The following is a 22,565-nucleotide window of genomic DNA, read 5'->3' on the forward strand; positions in this document are numbered from 1 at the left end:
ATCTGGGGAGGAAAAGGTGAACCCTCCCCCTCCCCCACACCCTACATTCACACCCTAAAACCAGCCACCAGTTGGCAGCCAGTATTGCTTGTCCTATAGCACCCAGGGCCATTAAGAACCAGGCAAGACCCTCTCTTCAAAGGGGCATGTTAAACTGTACTAGAATGCTGGAAATTAACTTTTCTAGATCTATGTATAATGTGCTTTTTTCTTAAGCAGGCACAGGTCCCAAGAAAGTGCACCTGGTTTCTACAGAGGAGGAAGAGGAGGAGGACTCCTCGGATGACAGTGACACCGAGAGTGATTCGTCCATCTGTTAATTCTGGTTTGGAAATGGGGATTAGGAATTAGGCTGTCACATAAGAACCCACATTCTGGCAGGCTCAAGCAGCTTGGGTGGCATTTCCATAATGAAAGCATTTTAGCTTTTTGAACATCAGGAAAAGTTCTAAATTTTGACCATGATTTTGAAGAGGGTTGTCATGGTGGGAGGGTGGGATGTTTGCTCTTCGACTTAACTGCCATAGACTGATTACATGTACAATTGATTTCAGTGAGTTTTAATTCAAGGTACATTTGCTCTGAGTAGAAGAGTTGTGGTGATTTTTGCTAAGTACCTAACCATGAAACCAATGGAGGGAGGTGAAAATCCTCTCTCTCTCTCTCTCTCTGGCTATTCTTGGAGCCTGTTTCAAAAAAAAGCACAGCTTCTGGCCTTTTCCTCACAAAACAAATTATTTAGATATTTAGACAAAAGGAGTTAAGAGTAGAAACAGTCTGTTGAACTGCTAGAGACGGGTGTTCAATCTAGCATAATATTTAGTTCTGATCCTAATTTCTTTAAGAAAATGTAGCCATCAAAACCAGTTTAATACTGTTGATGTACTAAATGTACCCTTTGTTAGCTGTACCTTAAGGTGTAAAACTATAAGATGCAGACTGATCTGTGCAGAAAATATTTTTGTTTTCAGAATATGAGAACTAATTTGAAAGGTTAAAGTACTTGATTAGAAAACTATTTGTAGTTCTTTGATCATTTGATCGGTTTGTTTTGTGTGGAATTGTTTGGACCAACACAGCTGATGCTAATTTTTCCTGATCTAATATGTGATCTAATATGGTAGATAATAAAAGTTAAATTATATTATAGCATTCCCTTGAACATCAATATTCAAAATGGTTAGTTACTAGACACTTTGTTCAATTGCTCTGTTTCTGTCCGTTATTATGTTGGCACAAAGAGCTGTAGGTATGTGTAGGAAGAATTAGAGATGGCCTTAGAATCAAAGGGTATATCTGGATCCAGGAGCTGTGAGGGGCAGGTAGAGCCACTTAATCAGAAGAACTAAAAATTATCATAAAGTACTGCTACAATAAATACAGCTTTCCCTACCTGTTCGCATAGCAGTATAACAACAAAAAGTAAAGTGAAGGAATCCCAAATGACTGTCTGATGTCAGATGCACAGGCATAATTATATATGATAGTCCCTTTGATATACTTATTATTAAATTTATATGCTGCCCTTCATCTGAAGATCACAAGGCTGTATGCTTAACAAAATAATTGCTCTGTTGACAGTATTGGATAAATAGTAGCTTTTAAGATGCTATAGCCTATATCCTCCAACGAGTAGCAGCATTCTGTCACTGAATTGATAGTCTCTCTGGAAGCTGCAGGTATTAGTTGCAATGGTTCTAACATGCCCTCCGGTGCCTGCGTCCTAATTTCTAAATGCCCCTACTTTTTCCAGTTAAATATTCCCACTCCACATTGTCAAATGTGTAACAGTACAGTGCAACAACAGTTTACTCTATAATATGAATATGGCAGCAATTGTTGAGCTTTCAGTGTTTCACATAATTGACCCAAATGACATTATAACAGTTGGACATCTCTGTATATCATATATGCAATTAGATCAGAAGTATTTGTCTTAAAGTTGGATGTTGTGATAAACCCTTCTTAAGGCCATAATCCTATGCATGTAGTAGAAAAAAGTTCCATTGAGTTCAATGGGGCATACTCCCAGGTAAGCAGATAGAGGATTGCAGCCTTATTCAGGAGCTGAACTCAAGTTGGACCTGCTTCCAGCTAAATGTGCATAGGGCTGCACTGCCAGTGTTTTTCCAACCTTCAAGACTGATTTTCATTTATACAAACTGTGTCAAAGAAATTGCAGCGAAGGGCTGTTTAACCCCTTTGTCTCTGCCAATTTTTTGCAACAAATATGTATCTTCTGTAGGTAAAAGCAGGATGTCAGGAAAGAAATTTGAATGGGAGGGGGAAACAAGCTCCTCCTGTTTATGTTTCCCTGCCAGTCCACCTGTTCAATGTGGAACCTTCCTGCTGCTTTTATTTTGAAAATTAAGAAACTAGTGGTTTCATCTGCCATGTAAAATTTTGTTTGACTTTTAGCATAGCACCAGGGGCAACACAGCCCTGCAGTTTCTCAGAACCCTCATACAGTGAGTTCTAATGGAAAGAATAATATAGTGATTGGTGATGGTTTAAGTACTACGCATTTCATATGAATAGTTATGGGAAAAGTTATTTATGCCTGTTAGAAAAGCAATAAAGAACACTCTTAAAACCAGCCTTTATGTCTCTGGAGTTTTTAGACAATATTTATTAATTAAATAGAAAATATAATAAAAATATACCAAAGGCATTTGCAACAAGTCACAAAATAGTAATGCTGGAACTTTGACTTTTCAGAGTGCACAAGGAATCTAGAGAAGGCCAGAGGAAGGTAGGGAAAGAACGTCTAGTGTTCCATTTACCAGCAGTTCATCCCATGTTTGCAGCAGTATAAAATGCTACATCTTTGGTTTTCCTGCAAATCTTTCACAAAAGTAATTTTGAAAAGCAACAAACATGTCTGTTCCAAGATCACCACCTGCTCAGTATATGAGTCCTGACTTTGACCCCTTTGAGATTATTTCCACTTACTTTCCTGCTGTCTCAGGAATGAGACAACAGGTGAGCACAGCATGGAAAACCTAGCTTGCACATCCCAAACCAACATATTGTGGAATCCTGACCCCAAACCAATGGTAAGAGGAATGGTGGTAGCCAGATCAAAGATGTAGTTTCTTGGATCCAGCCTAACTTTGAAGCAACAACCTCTGTCAGGGAAGGCTCAAGGCAGCATCCTGCTTTCTGCCGGCTTGGTAGCTCAGCTCACAAGCAGGCAGAATGCAGCAAAGGGGACTTTAAAGGCATGAAAAAGTGCTTCTTCCTCTTGAGCAAGCAGGAGAGACCCAGCTCAAGCAGGAGGAGCAGGGCTGTTTGCAGAGCTGACAGAGAGGGAGGATTCTTTTCTTGCGTCAGCTGTTAGGTGGGAGAGTTGCAGCAAAGCCCCACTGCACTTTGGGCTCCCGAGGAGGGAGTTGTACCAGATGACTGCTTCGGGCTCTGGGGAGGGTCTCCACACAAGCCAGGGTGTAGCGGGGTTTTGCTGAGGCTGCCGCTGAGCCTGCATGCGCCCACCATGTTCCATCACCGGAAGTCCCCAGGCATATGATTAATCCGGGGACATTACATTAAATCCGGGGACATTCCAGGGGCGGATTCTGCCCGGGGACAGATTGGTGGAGCCGGGGACGTCTGGTAACCATAGTTTGGATCACATGTCTTTCTCCCTCTCATATATTTTCCTGTCATTTCATTTGGGTTTCTGCTCTTTATAAATCTGTGAGACATATAATATGTGAGATTTCATCTTTGCGCTTCCATGTTTGTTTGCTGGTAGATGGCACTGTAATACTGTATGTTCTGTCCTTTTAGCTTGCTGAGAAAATAATGTGGAAATTCCATACCTGAAATCAAGTCCATGGTCTACAAATCCTCAGGTCTTTCCCCCCATTCAGATATTTTCTTAAGATGTTACAAATCCCTGAACTCAATGTGTTACAAAAATGAATGCATTTTACAGGGGGAAAGAACAGAATAGTGTCTTTTTCAGGACACTTACTGTCTCACAAACATCCCCTATCCTCAGCATTGAGACCTATAGTTGTGGACATGATGTATCATACCTGCTGAACCATTTCCAGGATCTAGCCTTTTTATTGATGGAAAAATTCAATGTTATTCAGGAACGTCTTCTGGTGGAACTACTTCCAGAAGCATCTGAAGGTGCATAGTGATGGGCTCTGAAACGCAGAAGTTGTTGAAGTCAGAAGCCTTTAGAAATGGCAATTGCACTGTTAGTACCATTTCTTTTCCTAGATCATTTCCCCTTTTGTACTTAACCACTTAGAAGCCTTCGTGTTGATTCCACAAGCCAAATTATGGGCTTTACTTTTCCTATAGCCAAATTAACATGGGTCTTGAGAATATTCCAGAAAGTGAGGGCATCTCGGACCACATTTCAAATGGTTTCCAGGATATAATGAGCTGTAACCTTTGCTAAGTGTCAGAGTCCACTCAAAAGACCAGTTGCCACAATCAAAAGGATCTATTTCCTGTGTATGTCAAACTACCATCAAGTTTCAATCTTTAAAGAAAAGATGGCTAGTGGTTAGGAAGAAGCAGGCACAGGAATGTCTAAAACTCTTTAAAATATAGGGAGGCTTAAAAATTGCCTACCCTGAAGGAAGGTGGGAAATTCCAACTGGAATGTTTTTGTAACTGGAAACACTAGCACCCATGTGCCTGCAAAGGGCAAGTGGCCAGTGCGCAGAAGCATGCATTGAGTATGTAATCTCTAGCCACTCAAGTGATCTGAGAAGACCACATACCCCATTCCCGGCTCTATGAGCCCCCTCTATTCCCATAATTTCCTCTTTATTGTATCTCATGCACCCCACTGTTCCTCTTTAAGAAGCTCTTTCCCTTTGAATCAGAGTTAAAGAGCCACACCCAGATTATTTCATCACAAACACCTCTTCCCCTGGGATGGAAACCAACCATATACTCACTTGAGATTTTTTGAGCCCAGCTGAATTTGAAGTGGATGAAAAGTACATAAAAGACAAGTCCACTGATAATAAACAGAACGCAATACAGATATGGCAGCTCGGGTGCAGTGATGATGGGTGCCAGGACCAGCACAATGGAAACAAACAGCACAAGGATGGGGATGATAAGAGGGACCTGCAAGACAGAGCAGAGGGGGTGGGAATGTAATTGTGTGTGTTGAGGAATCCCAGATTGGAACGACCTAGCAAGGCCAAGTAATATTCTGGCTCAAGAGTCTAATGCACTCCATTTTAACAACTTGGCTGTTGCATCAGGAACAGCATACAAATGTTACTTGCTAGGCCAAGAGAGGATCTGGTGGTTTTGGCAAGTCTTGCCATAGTCCAGGCATTCCACATCTTAATTGGCTTCTGCATGATACCCAAGTCATCCTAGGCTGTTTGGGGCTGGAAGCGGGATTTTTAAAAATGCTGATTATCATGGGCGCACACAGGGCCTATTTAAAGGACAGCTGTATTTCATTTTTCATACCGTTTAGGGAAGTGTGAATTGGGCATTATTTATTTATTGGATATATTCGGTGCTTGCTACAAAAATGTCTCAGAGTGAGTTAAAGTTGTGAAAACATACATGATACAAAATTTAAAACACACCCAAAAGGTAATTGACATCTTGCAATCACATAAAAAGGACAAATCCTATCCCATCCTACTAAACAATAAACACAAGGATTGGATATCACCATATCCTGACACTCCAGTTAAGAGCCAAATGCCTGGGGAAAGAAACATCTTTGCCAAAGTGCCTGAAAGTTGATAATGATGGTGCCAGGTGCATCTCTCTCTAAAAAGAGGATTCCACAACTGGGGAACCACCACTGAAAAGGCGTGTTCTCATGTTGCTGTTTATTGAAGGGGGCACACAAAAAGGCCCTCAGATGATTAGGTATTAAGTATTGAATTATTAAGGGACGCGGGTGGCGCTGTGGGTAAAACCTCAGTGCCTAGGACTTGCTGATCGTAAGGACGGCGGTTCGAATCCCCGTGGCGGGGTGAGCTCCCATCCTTCGGTCCCAGCTCCTGCCCACCTAGCAGTTCGAAAGCACCCCTAAGTGCAAGTAGATAAATAGGTACCGCTTTATAGCGGGAAGGTAAACGGCATTTCCGTATGCGGCACTGGTGCTGGCTTGCCAGTGCAGCTTCGTCACGCTGGCCACGTGACCCGGAAGTGTCTTCAGACGGCGCCAGCTCCCGGCCTCTTGAGCGAGATGAGCGCACAACCCTAGAGTCGGTCACGACTGGCCCGTACGGGCAGGGGTACCTTTCTTGAAGTATTGATGCCATGGGCAGTGTAAGAATTTATATGTCAAGAGCAGCACTTTGAATTGGGCCAGGGAGCAAACACATCCTATGCACTTGAACCAGGATCAGACCGCCTACTCCCAGTCAATTCTGGCCCCTGAATTCTGCACTAAGTGCAGTTTCTGAACGCTCTTCAAAATGGCACTACATAGAGTGCATTGCAATAATCTAACCTAGAGGCAGCTCACATGTTAACCTAATTTCTCCCCCAACTCCAGCAGTAACAAAAGGTGCAATACAAGAGGAACTGCCAAACCACCCTGAACACTGATGAGAATATCTTGTGGTGGGCTACTTACACGGATAGGCCTTTCAAGATCTTTTCTTGTAAAGCGCATGACAATGAGTCCCAGCACAGTTAGACCATAGAATATCCAAACCGTAAAGCTAAAGTAATTGATGAGGGTGTTGATGTCTCCGGGAATTATGTAAAGCATAGCTATTGCACCCTGAAAGGAGAAGATATGCATTATGGAGAAGGCATTTAAAAAAAAAAAAAACCTGCAGATTTCAGTGTTGGGTTTAAAGGTAAAGGTACCCCTGCCCGTACGGGCCAGTCTTGACAGACTCTAGGGTTGTGCGCTCATCTCACTCTAGAGGCCGGGAGCCAGCGCTGTCTGCAGACACTTCCAGGTCACGTGGCCAGCGTGACAAGCTGCATCTGGCGAGCCAGCACAGCACAGGGAACGCCGTTTACCTTCCCGCTAGTAAGCGGTCCCTATTTATCTACTTGCACCCGAGGGTGCTTTCGAACTGCTAGGTTGGCAGGCGCTGGGACTGAGCGACGGGAGCGCACCCCGCCGCAGGGATTCAAACCGCCAACCTTTCCATCAGCAAGTCCTAGGCGCTGAGGCTTTAACCCACAGCGCCACCCGCGTCCCGTGTTGGGTTTAGAGCCTTTTAATAGAATGGCCAATACTAATTGTGGCTATGATAACACTGTTGGAAAACTACCATAATTCAGACATGCTTGCTTAGTCTCTCCAGTGACTTTAAACTTGCAGCCCTACTGCATGGTTGCTTCATTATAATGCAAGGCCTCCATTTTCATAAAGACCCTTTTGCATACAGATGGGAAAGCCATGTGCAGTCACACGGAATTTGGCCTCACGGGAGTTGTGATGGCTGCCAGCGTGGACCGGTTGGATATTAGACAAATAAATGGAGAATAAAAGCATCATTGACTACTAGTCGTGACGGCTAAGCCCTGCTTCCAATAACAGAGAACAATGCTGGACTAGACAGGCCTTTGGTCTGATCCAGCAGGGGTCTTATGATGTTCTTCTGACACTTCAGAAATCATACTTACATAAAAGATAATAGCAGGAACTGGAGTTAAGCGCTTGATGTTGATGTAAGAGAGCACCTTTAACACGTGTCCTTCACGACCAGCTACGTAAGGAAGCCTGAGAAGGTAAATCATTCTCATTAGAGAAGCCATTGTGATGGGCTGACCGAGAGCAAAGGATGACAAGACTTCTGCACTTTTCATATGCATCAGAGAGCATTGCAGAACAAGTGTTTACCATGTCATGCAGTAATATGGGCTATGGAGAGTGTATGAGGAACTAGTTGCAACGGTTGTGGTTTGAGAAAAAGCAAGATCCTGATTAAGTCCAATGTTAAAAGCATAAAAATCTGGGAAATGGAATGAGATCAGCACAACTGCCACATGCACTGTGAATAACAGGGTGTGGGATTTCCACCATCTGACATATACAGTACATCACTACTGTGCTCCCAATAAATGTGAGTGAATGTGCAGGTGTGATGTTAAATTTAAGCTGCTTTCCCCCTCTATTACCACCTTTCCTTGCACCACCTTCCAGCAACTCAGCAAAGTTTAGTAGCTTGGAAATGTCAATGTGCCCCTGTCTCCCGAGTGCCCCCATGTTGTTTTTAATGAGAGGATGGTGCAGACATGGGACCCGTTCAGAATGACTGTGAAGTACTCCTTCACACAATGTATCACTAACATATTGAATTATTTATTCACATAATGCTGGGGCAGCTTCCACCATGAGTTCCTTAAAAATGATGGGATTAATTCAGAGGAAAACTAATTCAGAGGCACATGTACTTCTAATTAGCAGATGATTGGGGCATCTGTCTGCAATATGACCTGCTTTTAAGTGTCACCTGGGCATCTGCCTGTTGACAATCGTGATGCTCTTAACTCCAGGTACATATAAGTGCAGAAGTCTTGCAATCTGGACTCAGGGCTGGGGGCACATAAGTCAACTTTAACCTTGGGCACACTAGAATTCCACATCAGAAAGTATTGTTTTACCTGCTAGCAGTAAAGCAAGTCCCATTGGCTGACCCGATGGCAGAAAAAGCCACAAAGAGAGGGACTATCCAGGAAGCAGGATAAAGAACCCTATCTCCATATGTCTGTGATGGAAGGAATTGAAATAATGCATATCTTTAAAACCTAGAGGTCAACCAACTGGACACATGAAGATACAGCAGTAATGAAAAAGATACTTAATAAAAAGCTTGCACAACTTTTTAGAGAAGCAAGTTTTCCCTTGTGTAACTTAAACCACTTCCGATCTTGTTCTGCCGTTTGTATCAAAACATCCTCTTGTACAGAGGTGAAAAACAACACATTTTCCCACTTGGACTCACCACAGCAACAGCTGGAGACTGCAGAAGTTCTGTTGACGTCATAACCGTGAAATAGGATATATTGATCAGAACGTAACAAACTGTGACCAGAGGGATTCCAATACCAATACAGAGTGGTAGATTTCTAGATAAAGTAAAGAGATATGCTATCAGTTAAAGAATGATATTTGCATTGAGAACATAAGAACACAAGATGGGTGGACACGCAAGCAGAACCAGAGGAGGAGCTTCCCAATGCAAATAGCAGCTTGGGTGGGAGGGTCAGCAGGACAAAGGAGTGGGGGAGGGTTAAGGGGGGGAAGCATCAGCCCCCGCCCTGCCCCACCCCCATGGTTGCTGTTCATTAACATTATAAAATACATGTATATTAATTGCATCTGTTCATTTGAACATTACATCTAGTTTTGCTCTTATCAGCTGTGTATTTAGACTTTAAAATTTCGCTCTGTTGTTGTTGGATGCAGGGCCAGCTCTACCACTAGGTAGAGTGAGGCAACTGCCTTGGGTGGCAGATGCTGGTGGCCAGAGGCAGTTCCTCCTGGGCTCCCAGGCATTTCCCTCCTGGTGGAGGATAGAGCTGGGTGTGCCACACAGCCTAAACTAGCTTTCTGCCCTTGGGTGGTTCTGAAGGGCACTGTCAGACTAAAACAGCCAGTCCAATTAGCTTCTGCAGGTGGCAACCATCTTGTCCTTTACCTCAGGCAACAAAATGACTTGGAATAGATATATTTCCTCCTAACTGTATAGATGTAATTCACTAACATGGGCCTGGTTTCAGAAAGCAGCTTACTGGATTTTGTTGTTGCTTTGTGAAACTTTTTGCATACTGCCTTAGGGCTGTACATTGAATGGCAGGTTGGAAATCCTTGTTTCAATGGGACTGTGAGGGAGGAGGAAAAAGAAATGGTGTTCTATCAGCTCCTGCAGCATTTTTCTTACCTATTAGGATTTTTAAGTTCCTCTGTGATATAATTAAGTTGATTCCTGGAAGGGATGGGAGAGAAGTACTAAATGTTACTTTGCATCCTGCACATTCTTGGGAGAAAACACTTTTGAACCCAGTGGAATTTAATTTCCAAATAAAAGGGTTATGGGATGTAAGTCTGGATGTTAATAGATATTTTTTCTGAAATTATAATTCCCTTTCAACCACAAACAACAGCAAAGTCTTTATGAGAGATTTCACAGAGCCAAGTAGAAAATGTCCAATTTTGATTTGTGTTCTGCATTTTGCACAGAAGCAAGTGCCCAATATGGCTTTCAACAGTAATAGCAAGTACCAATAAACAATCCGGAATATATGCACCTGTTCTGTGCAAAAATAATCCCTTGCACATCTAAGCATACATTAGATCAGCCTTTGGCAGCCTGATGCCCTGCATATGGCTATCCTGGACAAAAGGAAAAGCTTCTCAGTTACGTTTCTCTGTGACATGCTATTTTCTATGTGTAGGGGTCTATTTTGAGGACTGAGTATGAAGGAGCTGCCATCTGAAATACTACAGCCAGGACACAGCCTTACCACTTCAGGAAAAAAATATTCCCTTAACAAATATGAGTCCTTCCTCCTTTTGTAATACCTGGCATCCATTCACCTCCCATATGAGAAGCAACCATCAATTAAGACAACACACACCCACACCCCAACCTATGGAAACATCTGGAGAGACCTATTGGATTAGAGATTTTATTATGCATATGAACTGGCTCTAAGTCAGGCATCCCCAATCTCGGCCCTCCAGATGTTTTGGGACTACAACTCCCATCATCCCTGACCACTGGTCCTGTTAGCTAGGGATGATGGGAGTTGTAGTCCCAAAACATCTGGAGGGTCGAGGTTGGGGATGCCTGCCTAAGTAATAGTTCTAACCTTAAGATGCTGTTAACTCTTTTTTCTAATGACCTAAGACTAGCTGATATTGTTGGTGCCTTCCAAAGCCATCTCAGCTATTGGCCATCACTGCATCATGTGGTAGCAAGTTCCACAAGTTAATGGTCTGCTTAGCTCTCCCCCACAAAAGTGGGTGGGCTCAGTCTCCTTTCATGCCTACCAGGAAGTCACCATAAGTTTAGAATAAGTATTCCCCACCCTACACTATTTCCAGGTGTGATTCTTCAGCAAGACTCCAGGTGCCAGAGTTTTCATGCAATATCTTTCTTAAAGTGCAGTAAAGACACATCAAAATAAGGCATGAACTGCTACCCTCTGTTAATGAGTCATAAAATTATATTACCATCCACTATAGGCCCAGAGTCCATTATAAAATGCAAGACTAATGGTGCCCACAGAAAGCGGGGGCCCATCAAACGAATTGTTGAAGTTCTTTGTATTTCCTGGGGGAGGGAAAGTGAAACATGTCATTTCTTGCAGCTGAAGAACTTGGCTCAGAGTCCATGAAAACTCCCACCCACCCTGATAAATCTGTTTGCCTAAGATGCCGCTGGACCCTTTGTGGTTTTGGTATCATATCCTCCAAATTCATTCCTCAGAGGAAAGTAAGAGGTACATTGATCACCCACCACCCAACTGACCCAACTAATAGTCGGTAGGTAGGTAGGTAGGTAGGTAGGTAGGTAGGTAGGCAGGCAGGCAGGCAGGCAGATAGATAGATAGATAGATAGATAGATAGATAGATAGATAGATACTGCAACTAAAACTTCAACATAACATACCTTGGGCTAGAAGAACAATCCCACTTACAATGATAATTATGACAATCACCATTTTAGCCGCAGCAAAAAAGTTCTGTATGTAGCTCGCCCACTTCACACTCAGGGCATTCAGCAGAGTAATTGTAACTAAGAGAAAGGAAAGGGTGGAAGGTTCACGAGAAATGTCACCTCAACAAATAAGCTTCTGTACCCCTGGAATCAGTCCTTTGCCTTCCCAGTTCATTTTCCTGCCACTCAGAGTAGCCAATAATGGAGTAGATGGACAAATAATCTGACCAGCTGCGTGGTAGCTTCATTTGTTCCTCTGCATTCAAAGTGTTCAAACCATTTCACTCATCATCATGTGCACTCTTTACAGGTAAGGTAAAGGTAAAGGAACCCTGGACGGTTAAGTCCAGTCAAAGGCAAATATGGGGTGCAGCACTCATCTCACAGCTTTTGCAGGTCATGTGGCCAGCCTGACTAAATGCTTTTGGTGCAACGGGACACAGTGACACATTTACCTTCCTGCTGCAGTGGTATCTAATTTTTTTTAATTTTATTTTTTATAATAATATTTATTAAAGTTTCACAAACAATAAAAACAAAAACAAAACACATAAAAATACACAATAAAAAAAAGTTAACAGAAGAAAAAAGAATAAGAACAAAGAAGAAAACCAATAATCAAAACAGAAAATAGATTAATATTTTCAAATCTTAAATTTCCTTAACTAGTTTCTTGACCTCCTCACACCTCCCATTTTGTATTCCAGTTCAGATATTAAATTCAGCAAATCCTTACCCAGTGATATCTATTTATCTACTTGCCCTGGCGTGCTGGTATGCTTTCAAACTGCTAAGTTGGCAGGAGCCATATAGAAGATGGGTTAGTGGTACTATTCCCAAGTTCCCAAAAAGGGAGAGGGGAATTTGACCAAGGCTGCACATGGGGTCATGGCAGAGATGAAATTTGAATTAGAGACCTCTGGTTCCAAGCATAGTCTCTACGCTTCTGTTGTGCAGCAGCTGCCTCCAGCTTGTGCCAAATTAGCCCACAAATTTGCACTGGTGTAAAAGGAAGCCTATTCTTTGCTGTTATCACTGTATGCATTTGGTTTTAGGTCACTAACTCACCCTTCCAGCTACCTTTGTCTTCCTGATCAAAAGCCAAATACTCACAGAGTACTGCTGCTGCCAGACACTTGATGACAATCGTGGGGGGGTCACAACCCGGATAAAACGGAGCCGCTGTGTACTCAGCAAAGCTGAGGCAAATGATGGCAAAGGAACTGGGCATGGTGACCATGAGACTTGCCCAGGAAAACAAATATGCAGGGATTGGGCCAAAGGCTTCCATGAGGTAAGAATAGTCTCCTCCTGATTTTGTTATCATTGTTCCAAGTTCGGCAAAACAAAATGCCCCTGAAGAAAGAAGTGGGAGTTTTTAAAATAACCTTCCGCTTCCACCACCACTGCCACAATCACCCATCTCCATTTCAATATGGCTTCTGGAGGGCTCTATATGCACCTGGTCCTTCTAGCCTGTTTCAAGGCACCAGGGATTTTGTTCCTATTAAGTGCACAATTTTGTTATGGTATATGGAACTAGTCAACATTTCTTTCAGCCAATGAGTGCTTCTGTTATGAGAAGACCATCTGGTCCTAACCAACTATAATTTTGAGTTGCTGGAGAAATGCTTTTTTTCCTCCCCCCCACAAGCACGATTATTTTCATTTATGAACACTGCGCTTGTTCTCATGGTGTCTATTAGACACTGTCCATGACATCATCAGCAGGTGCCTTGGGACTCAGGGGGCATCGATAAAAGAAAAACCAGTGACAAAAAGTGATTTTTAGAGCCAGTTACCACATATTTATTACGTTTATATTTATCTCTCATTCATCCTTTCAATTTTCTTCAATACATGCAAAAACCCTGTGAGGTAAGTCAGGCTAAGGGATCGTGACCAGTCCAAGATTACACAGAGAGCTTCATGGATGAGTGGAGATTTGAACCCTGAACACCCCCAATTCTAGTCTAAGCACCAAAACATGCTAGGATATGGTTGCCATATACTAAACATAGATCTCTTGGTTCTTCATCACATGGTGATTTGTAAGAGAGGCCAGATGAACAAAAGGAGCTTCAAAATACAGTGATACCTTGGTTCTTGAACTTAATCCGTACCAGGAATATATTTGACTCCTGAAATTGTTCAAAAACCAAGGCGCGGCTTCCAGTTGGCTGCAGGAGCTTCCGGCACTCAAGCAGAAGCCGCGTCGGACGTTCAGCTTCCGAAAAATGTTCGCAAACCAGAACACTTACTTCCGGGTTTGCAGTGTTCGGGAGCTGATTTGTTCAACAACTAAGCTGTTTGAGAACCAAGGTACCACTGTAATGTAATGTGTTAGCTTTGGCTAGTATTTCCCCCAAACACCTATATCATATATGCTAATTTAAAATGCAAAACTAGCAAATGCAAATCCATTGTTAAAGGGCTAAACAAAATAATACATAACAAGGAGCTTGTAATAAACTGGGGGCAGCGGGGGAGAGAATAAATTGGAAAGAGCAATAGTGATTTACCTAACGTAGCAAGCACTCCACAGGCTGCCCAGATGACTAAGCAGGGCCCAACAGCTCCAACGTTAGCCAGAACGGCTTTTGGAGAAACAAAGATTCCCGAACCAATCACTGTTCCAACAATGAGACTGATTCCACTAAGCAGGCCCACCTGGGAAAAGAAATTGAGGTTAGGTGAATTCAACCGGAGTGGTTCTTTCAGTCTTCTATAGGCAGTATCATGAGGGTGGAGATGGATGGGGGACAGGAACATTGAAACACATTTTAACCCAAGAATATGTTAGGAAGGGTCCACTCTTATTGCAGAAACACTGTTTTATACAACAGCTGCCGCCACATATCTTAGGGGGAGCTTATTTTCCCAACAAACACATCCGTAGGATCTACTGTTAATTAATACTATTAATTGTACTTCTTAGTTGCTTTTTTAATTAAAAGTGAAGTCAAAGCGACTTGGAATGTAACAAGATTTAAAAGCAATATAAAACTAAAATGAAATAAAGACTAAAAAATTTCAGAAGCCTGAGCTCAGAGTTAAGGTCTATTCTAGGAATGGTCTTGGTAAGCCGCTCTAGGAGCCTTCTTCAGCTTGGAAGTGGGTGAAAATGTTTAAAAAGAATTAAAAAAAATATAAAATTTTACTTGTTGCCTTGGCAAGGGTGACAAGAATGTGGAGGAATAAGCACTCAGTATTGACCATGACCATTTCTTCATATTCGGTGCCAAGGAAATAGTCTTGCCAAGGGAAAACGTAATGAGTGTGAGGGGAACGCAAACAGGGTCTGCTGTGCTGAGACTTTCAGCACCATTAACAGGTGAGGTGACACCAGGAACAACTTGTGGTACAATGCAAACATTAACCTGACATTCTGGGAAAAGAGGCTTTCCTTTTGTACTTCACTGAGCTTCATGATTATCTCCACATTTAGCAAACAACACTCTACTAATTAACTCAGGTGTTAACATCACAGAGCATTTTACTTCCCCACTTGGGGCATTAAAGCTGGACCTAACTAGACTATTCCCTGTTTTTACAACAGGACATGTACCAAGTGCAATTGCACCTCCTCTTGAGAGCGAGGATGTGTTTATGGATGGAATTCTAAGTGTGGATGGGAAAATCTGTCAAATTTAGTTTCTTCCCCAGTTTCACATTTTCCCAGTATTAAATTCAGTTCTCCTTTACTGCAGCAGCAAAAACAATGTGCAAGGCAGCCACTGCGAGTTACCAGTCTTTGCAGCCACAGCAAGTGCCATCGTTCTCCAGAGGTTTGATTTCAACCCCAGAAGCACACTGGCATTGTCCCTTGAGACAGATGGATGCCAACCATGCACAGTTTCCCCCTGGTTTACACAATTTTGCAAACATTTGGTATGAGAACTGAAATGCAAAATTCAGAGAAGTGTGAATTTTTGGGAACTGCAAATTAGGTAGGTCTGCATTCAAATGAAAGCTGGCCAAATTTCTACCTCACCCCTAATTCTAAGCCTATTTAGGCTCAGGGCAAAACAGCTAATTCCCATGTTTTGCACGGTGCATATTTTGCTGCAAATAAAATCCAACAAGGAGTTAAGCATACTTAAAACACATTGCTTTCATTGCTTTCAAAAATGCTGACTGTATTGTACTGCCTCGAGGTGGATGCCGTAAGCCAGGAATGGGGAATCAGATGTTCCTGGACTTCATTTCCCATCAGGCCCAACCAGCATAGCTGGAAATTGGGGGCCAATAACCTCTGAAGGGTCACAAGCTCCCCATTCCTGCCATAAACTATGCAAACCTATAAGCATCCAGGGGAAGGTATTAGGCATAGGAGAGACACAATTTGGTTGAGGCCACCTGGCACTAAAATTCCCTAACTATGACACAGTGTGCTTTAAGAACACAGTAAGTAAGTAAGTAAACAATAAAATGATTTTTACAACAGAATGGAAACTATATTTGAGATATGGGAGGCTAAGAGCTTCTAGGACTGTTTCCAATGTAATATATTACAAGTCTTGCCTCTTTCTGTAGTTTCATAGATTTGCTTTTCGTGTTGGGCATTTCATCAGGTTCTTGATCTGAACTTCGTTTTCTGATGCCTTCTTCATCCATTTTGCTTACTTGATGCTGATGTGTCTATTATATTAGTGAATCCTGCAAACAGCACAAAGTTAACTATGATTATATTATTTAAAAGTCTGTTTATCTTTTGACTTCAAAAAAGCAACAGGGTACCCATAGCGCTCTTACACAGTTAATTCAAAGTAATAGTGGGATGTACTACCTCACTCCGAGTTGGCTTTGTAATGTTATAGCATAATCCAATCTAAGCGTGGGACACTGTGATATCACCTCACTGGTCCTATGATCCCTGATTATCTAGATCACGTAGCCAGCAAGAACCACCCTGTTTTTAATGCCTGCCAAGAGAGTGAAGCAGTGTACCTTTCGCTTCCACACTTACCTGTTATGGCTGATCCATTTAACTAAGCTTGAATTTTGGTAGTAATCAGTATTCAACTTAAGACGTACAAATGCCAATGCCTAGGAGCACTCAATTTTTTGAAGCGACCGTTTGCCATTTTCATGACGATTAGGAGAAATGTATGAATAATATAAAGGTGGCTTATCTGCCTTGATGGGAGCTCAAAGGCTGGAAATGAACTTGCTGTACAAAACATGATTTGATGTTATGGATAACATATTATCAGATGGTTTGCTGGCCAGCAGTGATCAGATGACTTTGTTATCAGTTTGCTCATTTTATATGGCAAACTTTATACCTGGTTTGATGGTTTAACATGCCTGTTTGGTGTTCTGCAAGTCTATAATGTGTTTCCTCGTTTTGCACTTGCAAAGAGAGAAATGGACATAAAAAGCCCATCCACCACCACTTTGGGACTTGTGAAAGAAAGCCAGTTATATAAAAACTGGCCCTCTGATGTCTTCCCCTCTTTGAATACATCTCACTGTATAACAAAATAGGGCAGATGGAACTGGTTTGGAGCAAAGGACCAGTGGGAGGAACAAGAGCAGACATGGGAGGGTGTGTGCATGTCTGTGTGTAAGATTTTTAAGCTTCTAGTGCTGATGGGGGTGTGGAGAGGAGGAATTGGGGAGGGGATGTGGTGGGAAAGTGTCTGGATTAAACTAGGGCATCTGCAGGATTGAGGAGAAGCAAGAGGAAAGAAGGACGATAATCTATGGGCTTGTAAAGCAGAAGGAGTATTGTCCCTTTTCTTTTCCTATTATTCTTTCCCCATCAGGTTATGTACTTCGTGTTTTATGCCCTGTGATCTCTTGATGAAGGGCAGCAAATGAATGAATGAATGAATGAATGAATGAACGAACGAACGAACTGTTTAGCCCAGAGAAGAGAAGTCCGAGGTTAAACTAGCAAACCAAAGGTTAAACCAGTGGTGGCCAAACTTGGCCCTCCAGATGTTTGGGACTACAATCCCCATTATCCCTGACCACTGGTTCTGTTAGCTAGGAATGATGGGAGTTGTAGTCTCAAAACATCTGGAGGGTCGAGTTTGGCCACCACTGGGTTAAACTAACCCCTTTCCAGCCCCAGGAGGAGCGTCCACACGACACACCTACACACGGCAGCCGACACTAATGTGTCACGTGACACACAATCTGGAAAGCTTTGTGCTAGAATATAACACAGAGGAGGAGCACAACACATTAAGCTGATAGGGGAGAGAGGGCAGGGCTGTGGTCGCCCACAGGCAGTCACAACGCAGGATGTGAGCAGCTTTCTTTGCTGGGCAGCCAGTTCTCAAAACAAGAAAGGTGCCATTTTGGGGAAACTGGAAGCATTTGCAGGGCTTCTTTTACCTCTTGCTTGTTTATGTTTTGGAACTGTCATCACAAAGAGACAGAGAATGGGGCCTGTGGTCTGAGCTGTCATCTTGATTTGAGAAATCATCCTTGGGGAAAAAGGTGGCCTCAGTGATGATGCCCCTGCTCATACCTTTTGCCTGGGCTTTTAATTTTTTTCTGAAGAAACACAGAGAGAGAGAGAGGGGCCTGCCTTTGGATAAGGATAGAAAAGGCAGGGGAAAATTCTTGCTGCACATCCATGGCTCTCTCCTTCCTTCCCTGGGACTCAGCTAGACTCATGTTATTGAAGAATGAATATATATATATATATATATATATATATATATATATATATATATATGTATAGGGGCGGCAGGCAGGGCTGCCAACTCCAGCTGCGGCACTTGAAAGTGCAATCCTAAAAATGTCCACTCAGATGCAACACCTGTTGGATCCGCAGGTAAATTAAATTAGGATTGCAGGCAGTGTGGTGCATTGCTTACAGCAGTGTGGTGCGTTTGAACCCACAGATGCATTTGCAAACTAGGGGGACTGCCATAGCCACTATGCACTGATGGCAAGCATGCAAGACCGGATGTGGCCATCGCACACCTGGGCACACCTTCACACTTTCTCTTCATGGCCAGTGCTTAGGCTGGAAGGAAGTCTTAGTTTTCTTTTAAGCCTAATTGACGGCAGCGGGGTGATCTTCTTGGGGAGTCCAGCTGGGGTGGCAAGCAGGGCAGTTCCCTCCCTGCTTACAATGGTTTTAAGATAAGGAACATCACTCACGCCAGAAAAACAATAACAACACACTATTAGGATTTGGTGGGGGGGAGTCTTGTAATGGAGTCAACAGAAGGCTCTCCCACCTCAAGTCTAATTGCAGTGGGAGAGCCTTCTATGGACTCCACTGGAGTAAATAGGCCACACCCCTCATAGGCTGAGGAGACCAGGGTCCAAATCCACACCCAGCCATGAAGTTCCCGGCTGACCTTGGGCAAGTTCCTAATTCACACACGAATCTGCCTCACAGAGGCTGTTGTGTGGGGAGGAAGTGGGGACAGTGAGGGTCACGTATGTCACCTTAAGCTACCTGGAAGGTAGAGATGTAAAAAAATGTGAGATGTAAAAAAAAAAAAGGAAACTGGGAAATTGTGGTTTAATCTTATAGACTATAAACCAGGATATTAAACTAGGAGCAGAACCAGGTTTACTTGACCAAGACTGCTGCCCTTGAATTGTTTTGAACAGTAAATGAAGAAAGAACAACAGAACACTTGGCTGCCCTCTGTGAATACACCGAGTAATACAATGACAGTTCTAGCAAATCTATTGCAAATACAGTGGTGCCTCGCAAGACGAAAAGAATCTGTTCTGTGATTCTCTTCGTCTAGCGGTTTTTTTGTCTTGCGAAGCAAGCCCATTGACGGATTAGCGGATTAGCGCTATTAGCGGCTTATCTGCTGATCGGATCAGCTGATAAGCGGCTTAGTGGCTTAGAAAAAGGGGGGAAGGGGGAAAAACCCGCAGGAACTCGCAAGGCATTGTCGTCTTGCGAAGCAAGCCCATAGGAGATTCGTTTTGCGAAGCACCTCCAAAACGGAAAACTCTTTCATCTAGCGAGTTTTCCGTCTTGCGAGGCATTCGTCTTGCGGGGCACCACTGTACACAAGAATCTATAGCAAATATTCATGCAAGTCTCTCGCATAATTATCCCTGTGAATCTTTTCACATCTTCAGCCTGGAAGCGAGAGTGGCACTCACCGTGTTTCACGGAGCTCTTGAGTCATCGAAACACCTTCCCTTCACTTATCTCCTTCAGCAGACAATGCCCCCGACTCTAAAGCAGAATGCTGGGAAACAGCAGTCACTTAAGTACAGAGGTTATAAACAAAGGTAATGATTAAACTAGAATGCTTCCAAGAATCATTAAAAGCCCAATTAATTTATTGGCAAAAAAAAGGTAGAGTTTTTGGTTCCATTTTGATGTCCCCCCCCCCCCACCCTGCATCTTGCAGTTTGAACAAGCACCGAAGTATTTGACAGTGCGGCACTCATGGACCAAGGCACCAACAAATTTCAGGTTGCCGTGATTTTATAAAACATCAAGGTCTTCCTGCATGATAAAAAAGCAAAAGCAAAACCCACTGAACTTGGGGAAGAGATCATTGTGGGTTATTTTGTATACAATCTTCCTAATTAGCAAGCTTTCTAACAAAGATTTTTAAAGCAATGCATTGCTTACTTTAGCAAAAAGGAAAGAATTTAAAAAGGAAACAGACAGCTCCTATCTACTTCAAACAATTGGCTGGCTGCCAACCTGCTCTCCTGTCCTGTTTGTCTGGATGTGTAGCACCCTGCTTGTGGTTAATGCTTAGCTGGAATGAAATATTCAACGCAGCAATAGAGAAATTAAAATAATAATTTATTTGTCAGACAAATAAATGAGAGACACAGTGGTATATGGTTACCAAAGCTCTGCCCTTCCAGCCCTGATGGCCAGCACTTATATTCCCTCAGCCCAGCCCCCTTGCTCCTCCTTTGGCTGCTTCTGTCCAATCAGCCTGGTTGAAATTCCTATTGGCTGTTTACTAGAACCAATCATAAAAGATACACCCATTTCCTATTACCTTTTATGGGAGACAAAGAGCTATATTTCCTTCTATCTATAAATGGCAAACAAGTAGCCATATATCTTACATTTGCCTCGACCAGGCACCTTAATTACCAGATAACCTTTGGCCCCTGCTGCCCTATTCACTGCAAAACAGATGGTTAAAGCAGATGGTGCATGGTTTTTAATTTTTATCTTAAACAGAGATCTTTGGTTCACCTCACACACCATCAATGAAATAAGAATCTAACATAAGAATCTAACATTTCTTACTTTCTAAATCCTTTGCATAATTACATTTAAGCCAATATATTTCATACATAACATAGATAGATTTTTAGGAAAGGCCTTTTCAAAGAGAAGGAATTTAATAAAAACAGTAGTTTCCAGAAGTAACTTCAGAGAGAAGCCTCTTCGGTTTTCCCAGCCAGCTGCTGTTCCCATTAGCTCTTGCCCTTTTTAACCTTATGAAAATGTGGCTCTCTGATGGGAGGCACATGGTATATTATCTGTTAAACAATAAATTTCACTATTTACCAACTCTTAATTTGGGTTTTTGCAGCTTGATTATATTCTGTAATTTGTATGGTCAGTGTGACCTTTTGCTCCTAGCCTGTAATTTCCTTTTACAACCCTAAAATACTTGTCTCCTGCAATAAATCAGTGGGGCCCTTGAACAGGAAGATAAACAGCTGCCAGAGCTTTATGCCTGGCATGAGAGATACAAACATTTACAAATATATTTTTTAAGCTCATTTTAAAAATGCAGGTCTTCATCAGATGCCTCAGATGGACTGAACTTCTCTTGAACTTGCTAACAGGCTGAATGCAGTCAGAAAGAAGGAAAGAAAATCTTCCTTTGTTTCCAGCCTTGAGCACATTTGCAAACAAACAAACTTAGTTAATTACTTTTCTGCACTTGGGGTTTAGAATATATCTTGTTCGATCCCTCCTTCACTATCACCCCTGATTATTGGCCATGCTAGCTGCAGCTGTAGGGAATTGAGTCCAACAGTATGCAGAGGGCTGTCAAAGTTTCTCAACCGAGCCCTAGATTTTTAAAATGTCTCCAATGTTGACATTCACACACTTTTCTGAAGAGACGTTCAGAACTTCTTTGTTTTAATTCGTCTTCTTTATCTGTGTGTCCAGAATTAAAGTTAAATAAAATAGGTTGGAGGCTGCCTAGTTCTTAGAGCTAGGGAAGCCCAACAACATATTGCGAACCAGGGGTTCCCCATCACTCTCAGGCCAAATAGGTTTCTGTAGTGCTTCAGAAACCAACACACCTCGATTGACCACAGCAGAACAAGAGAGATTAGGGTGCACATCACCAGAAACGATGCCTCTGTCATACTGTTACAAAAACAATTGTGCCGTGCAAAAATCACATAGGCTACACGAGCAAAGGGTTTGGTAATAGTCCTAGATTGTGCAAGAGTTCAAAGCAGCTCGAAACAAATGTTTCGACTGTTATAGCAACCAATAAGTATGTACACATGTTCAGCATATTAATTTCACAATGGGAAATTTGATTTGAATAAATGAGTGAGATTGGTCTTTTCTCTCCTCAATGATATAAACTGATTTATTTAAATTGCCTTTATTCAAATCAAGCCCCCCTAGATAACAGAACTAATCTACCTATGTGGTTATTGCAAGGATGATAGAATTGATGTGTGCATAATGCTTAAAGTTACTGGTCTTCAGCTGGTGGGCCAGGACCCACTATGCAAATATCCAGTAAAAGATTAAGAAATGCATGTTTGGGTTAAAAGCAGGGCCAGGGTCTGTAAAGATTGAAGACTACTGCTCTAAACCATTCTTCCCAAACATGGCGTCCTCCAGATGGACTACAACTCCCCAAATCCCTGACCATCAGCCATGCTGGGACTTGTGGCTCAAAATAGCTGGAGGGTGACAGGTTGTGGAAGGATGTTCTAAATTGCTACTACAGGTATGCTTAGCAGTATTAC

The 22,565-nt window shown here is 42.5% G+C and overlaps 2 protein-coding genes across 11 annotated transcripts in view; one reads left to right on the plus strand and one right to left on the minus strand.

Moving 5' to 3' along the window:
- TDRD12 (tudor domain containing 12) overlaps positions 1-2,596 on the plus strand; it is a 43,399-nt gene extending 40,803 nt beyond the window's left edge. For 6 of the 7 annotated variants that reach the window (XM_081203973.1, XM_081203968.1, XM_081203969.1 and 3 more), the window contains exon 33: positions 217-2,596. In XM_081203973.1, coding sequence (XP_081060099.1) covers positions 217-320 — 104 coding nt within the window. In that variant the 3' untranslated portion in view covers positions 321-2,596. The remainder of the gene's footprint in view (positions 1-216) is intronic. The other variant, XM_081203974.1, reaches the window with a different exon arrangement.
- On the minus strand, positions 216-20,317 carry LOC308592476 (b(0,+)-type amino acid transporter 1-like). Of its 4 annotated transcripts, XM_081203978.1 has the most exons (13): positions 19,740-20,317; positions 16,164-16,298; positions 14,162-14,309; positions 12,753-12,995; positions 11,592-11,717; positions 11,153-11,252; positions 9,858-9,902; positions 8,919-9,042; positions 8,578-8,681; positions 7,597-7,693; positions 6,587-6,736; positions 4,926-5,100; positions 2,610-4,157 (listed from the first exon to the last, which is right to left on the minus strand). In XM_081203978.1, the coding sequence occupies exons 2-13, from the start codon at positions 16,254-16,256 to the stop codon at positions 4,093-4,095; spliced, it is 1,470 nt and encodes a 489-aa protein (XP_081060104.1). In that variant the 5' UTR covers positions 16,257-16,298; positions 19,740-20,317; the 3' UTR covers positions 2,610-4,092. The 4 variants fall into 4 exon arrangements, with proteins under 4 accessions (XP_081060101.1, XP_081060102.1, XP_081060103.1 ...); XM_081203975.1 differs by lacking the exons at positions 16,164-16,298; positions 19,740-20,317 and having other exon boundaries at positions 216-4,157; positions 14,162-14,466; XM_081203976.1 differs by lacking the exons at positions 16,164-16,298; positions 19,740-20,317 and having other exon boundaries at positions 216-4,157; positions 11,206-11,252; positions 11,620-11,717; positions 14,162-14,458.
- Between the last annotated feature and the right edge of the window lie 2,248 nt (positions 20,318-22,565).

The sequence above is a fragment of the Podarcis bocagei genome, assembly GCF_964188305.1.
Source record: "Podarcis bocagei genome assembly, chromosome: 7".
In the NCBI taxonomy this organism is placed as follows: Eukaryota; Metazoa; Chordata; class Lepidosauria; order Squamata; family Lacertidae; genus Podarcis; species Podarcis bocagei.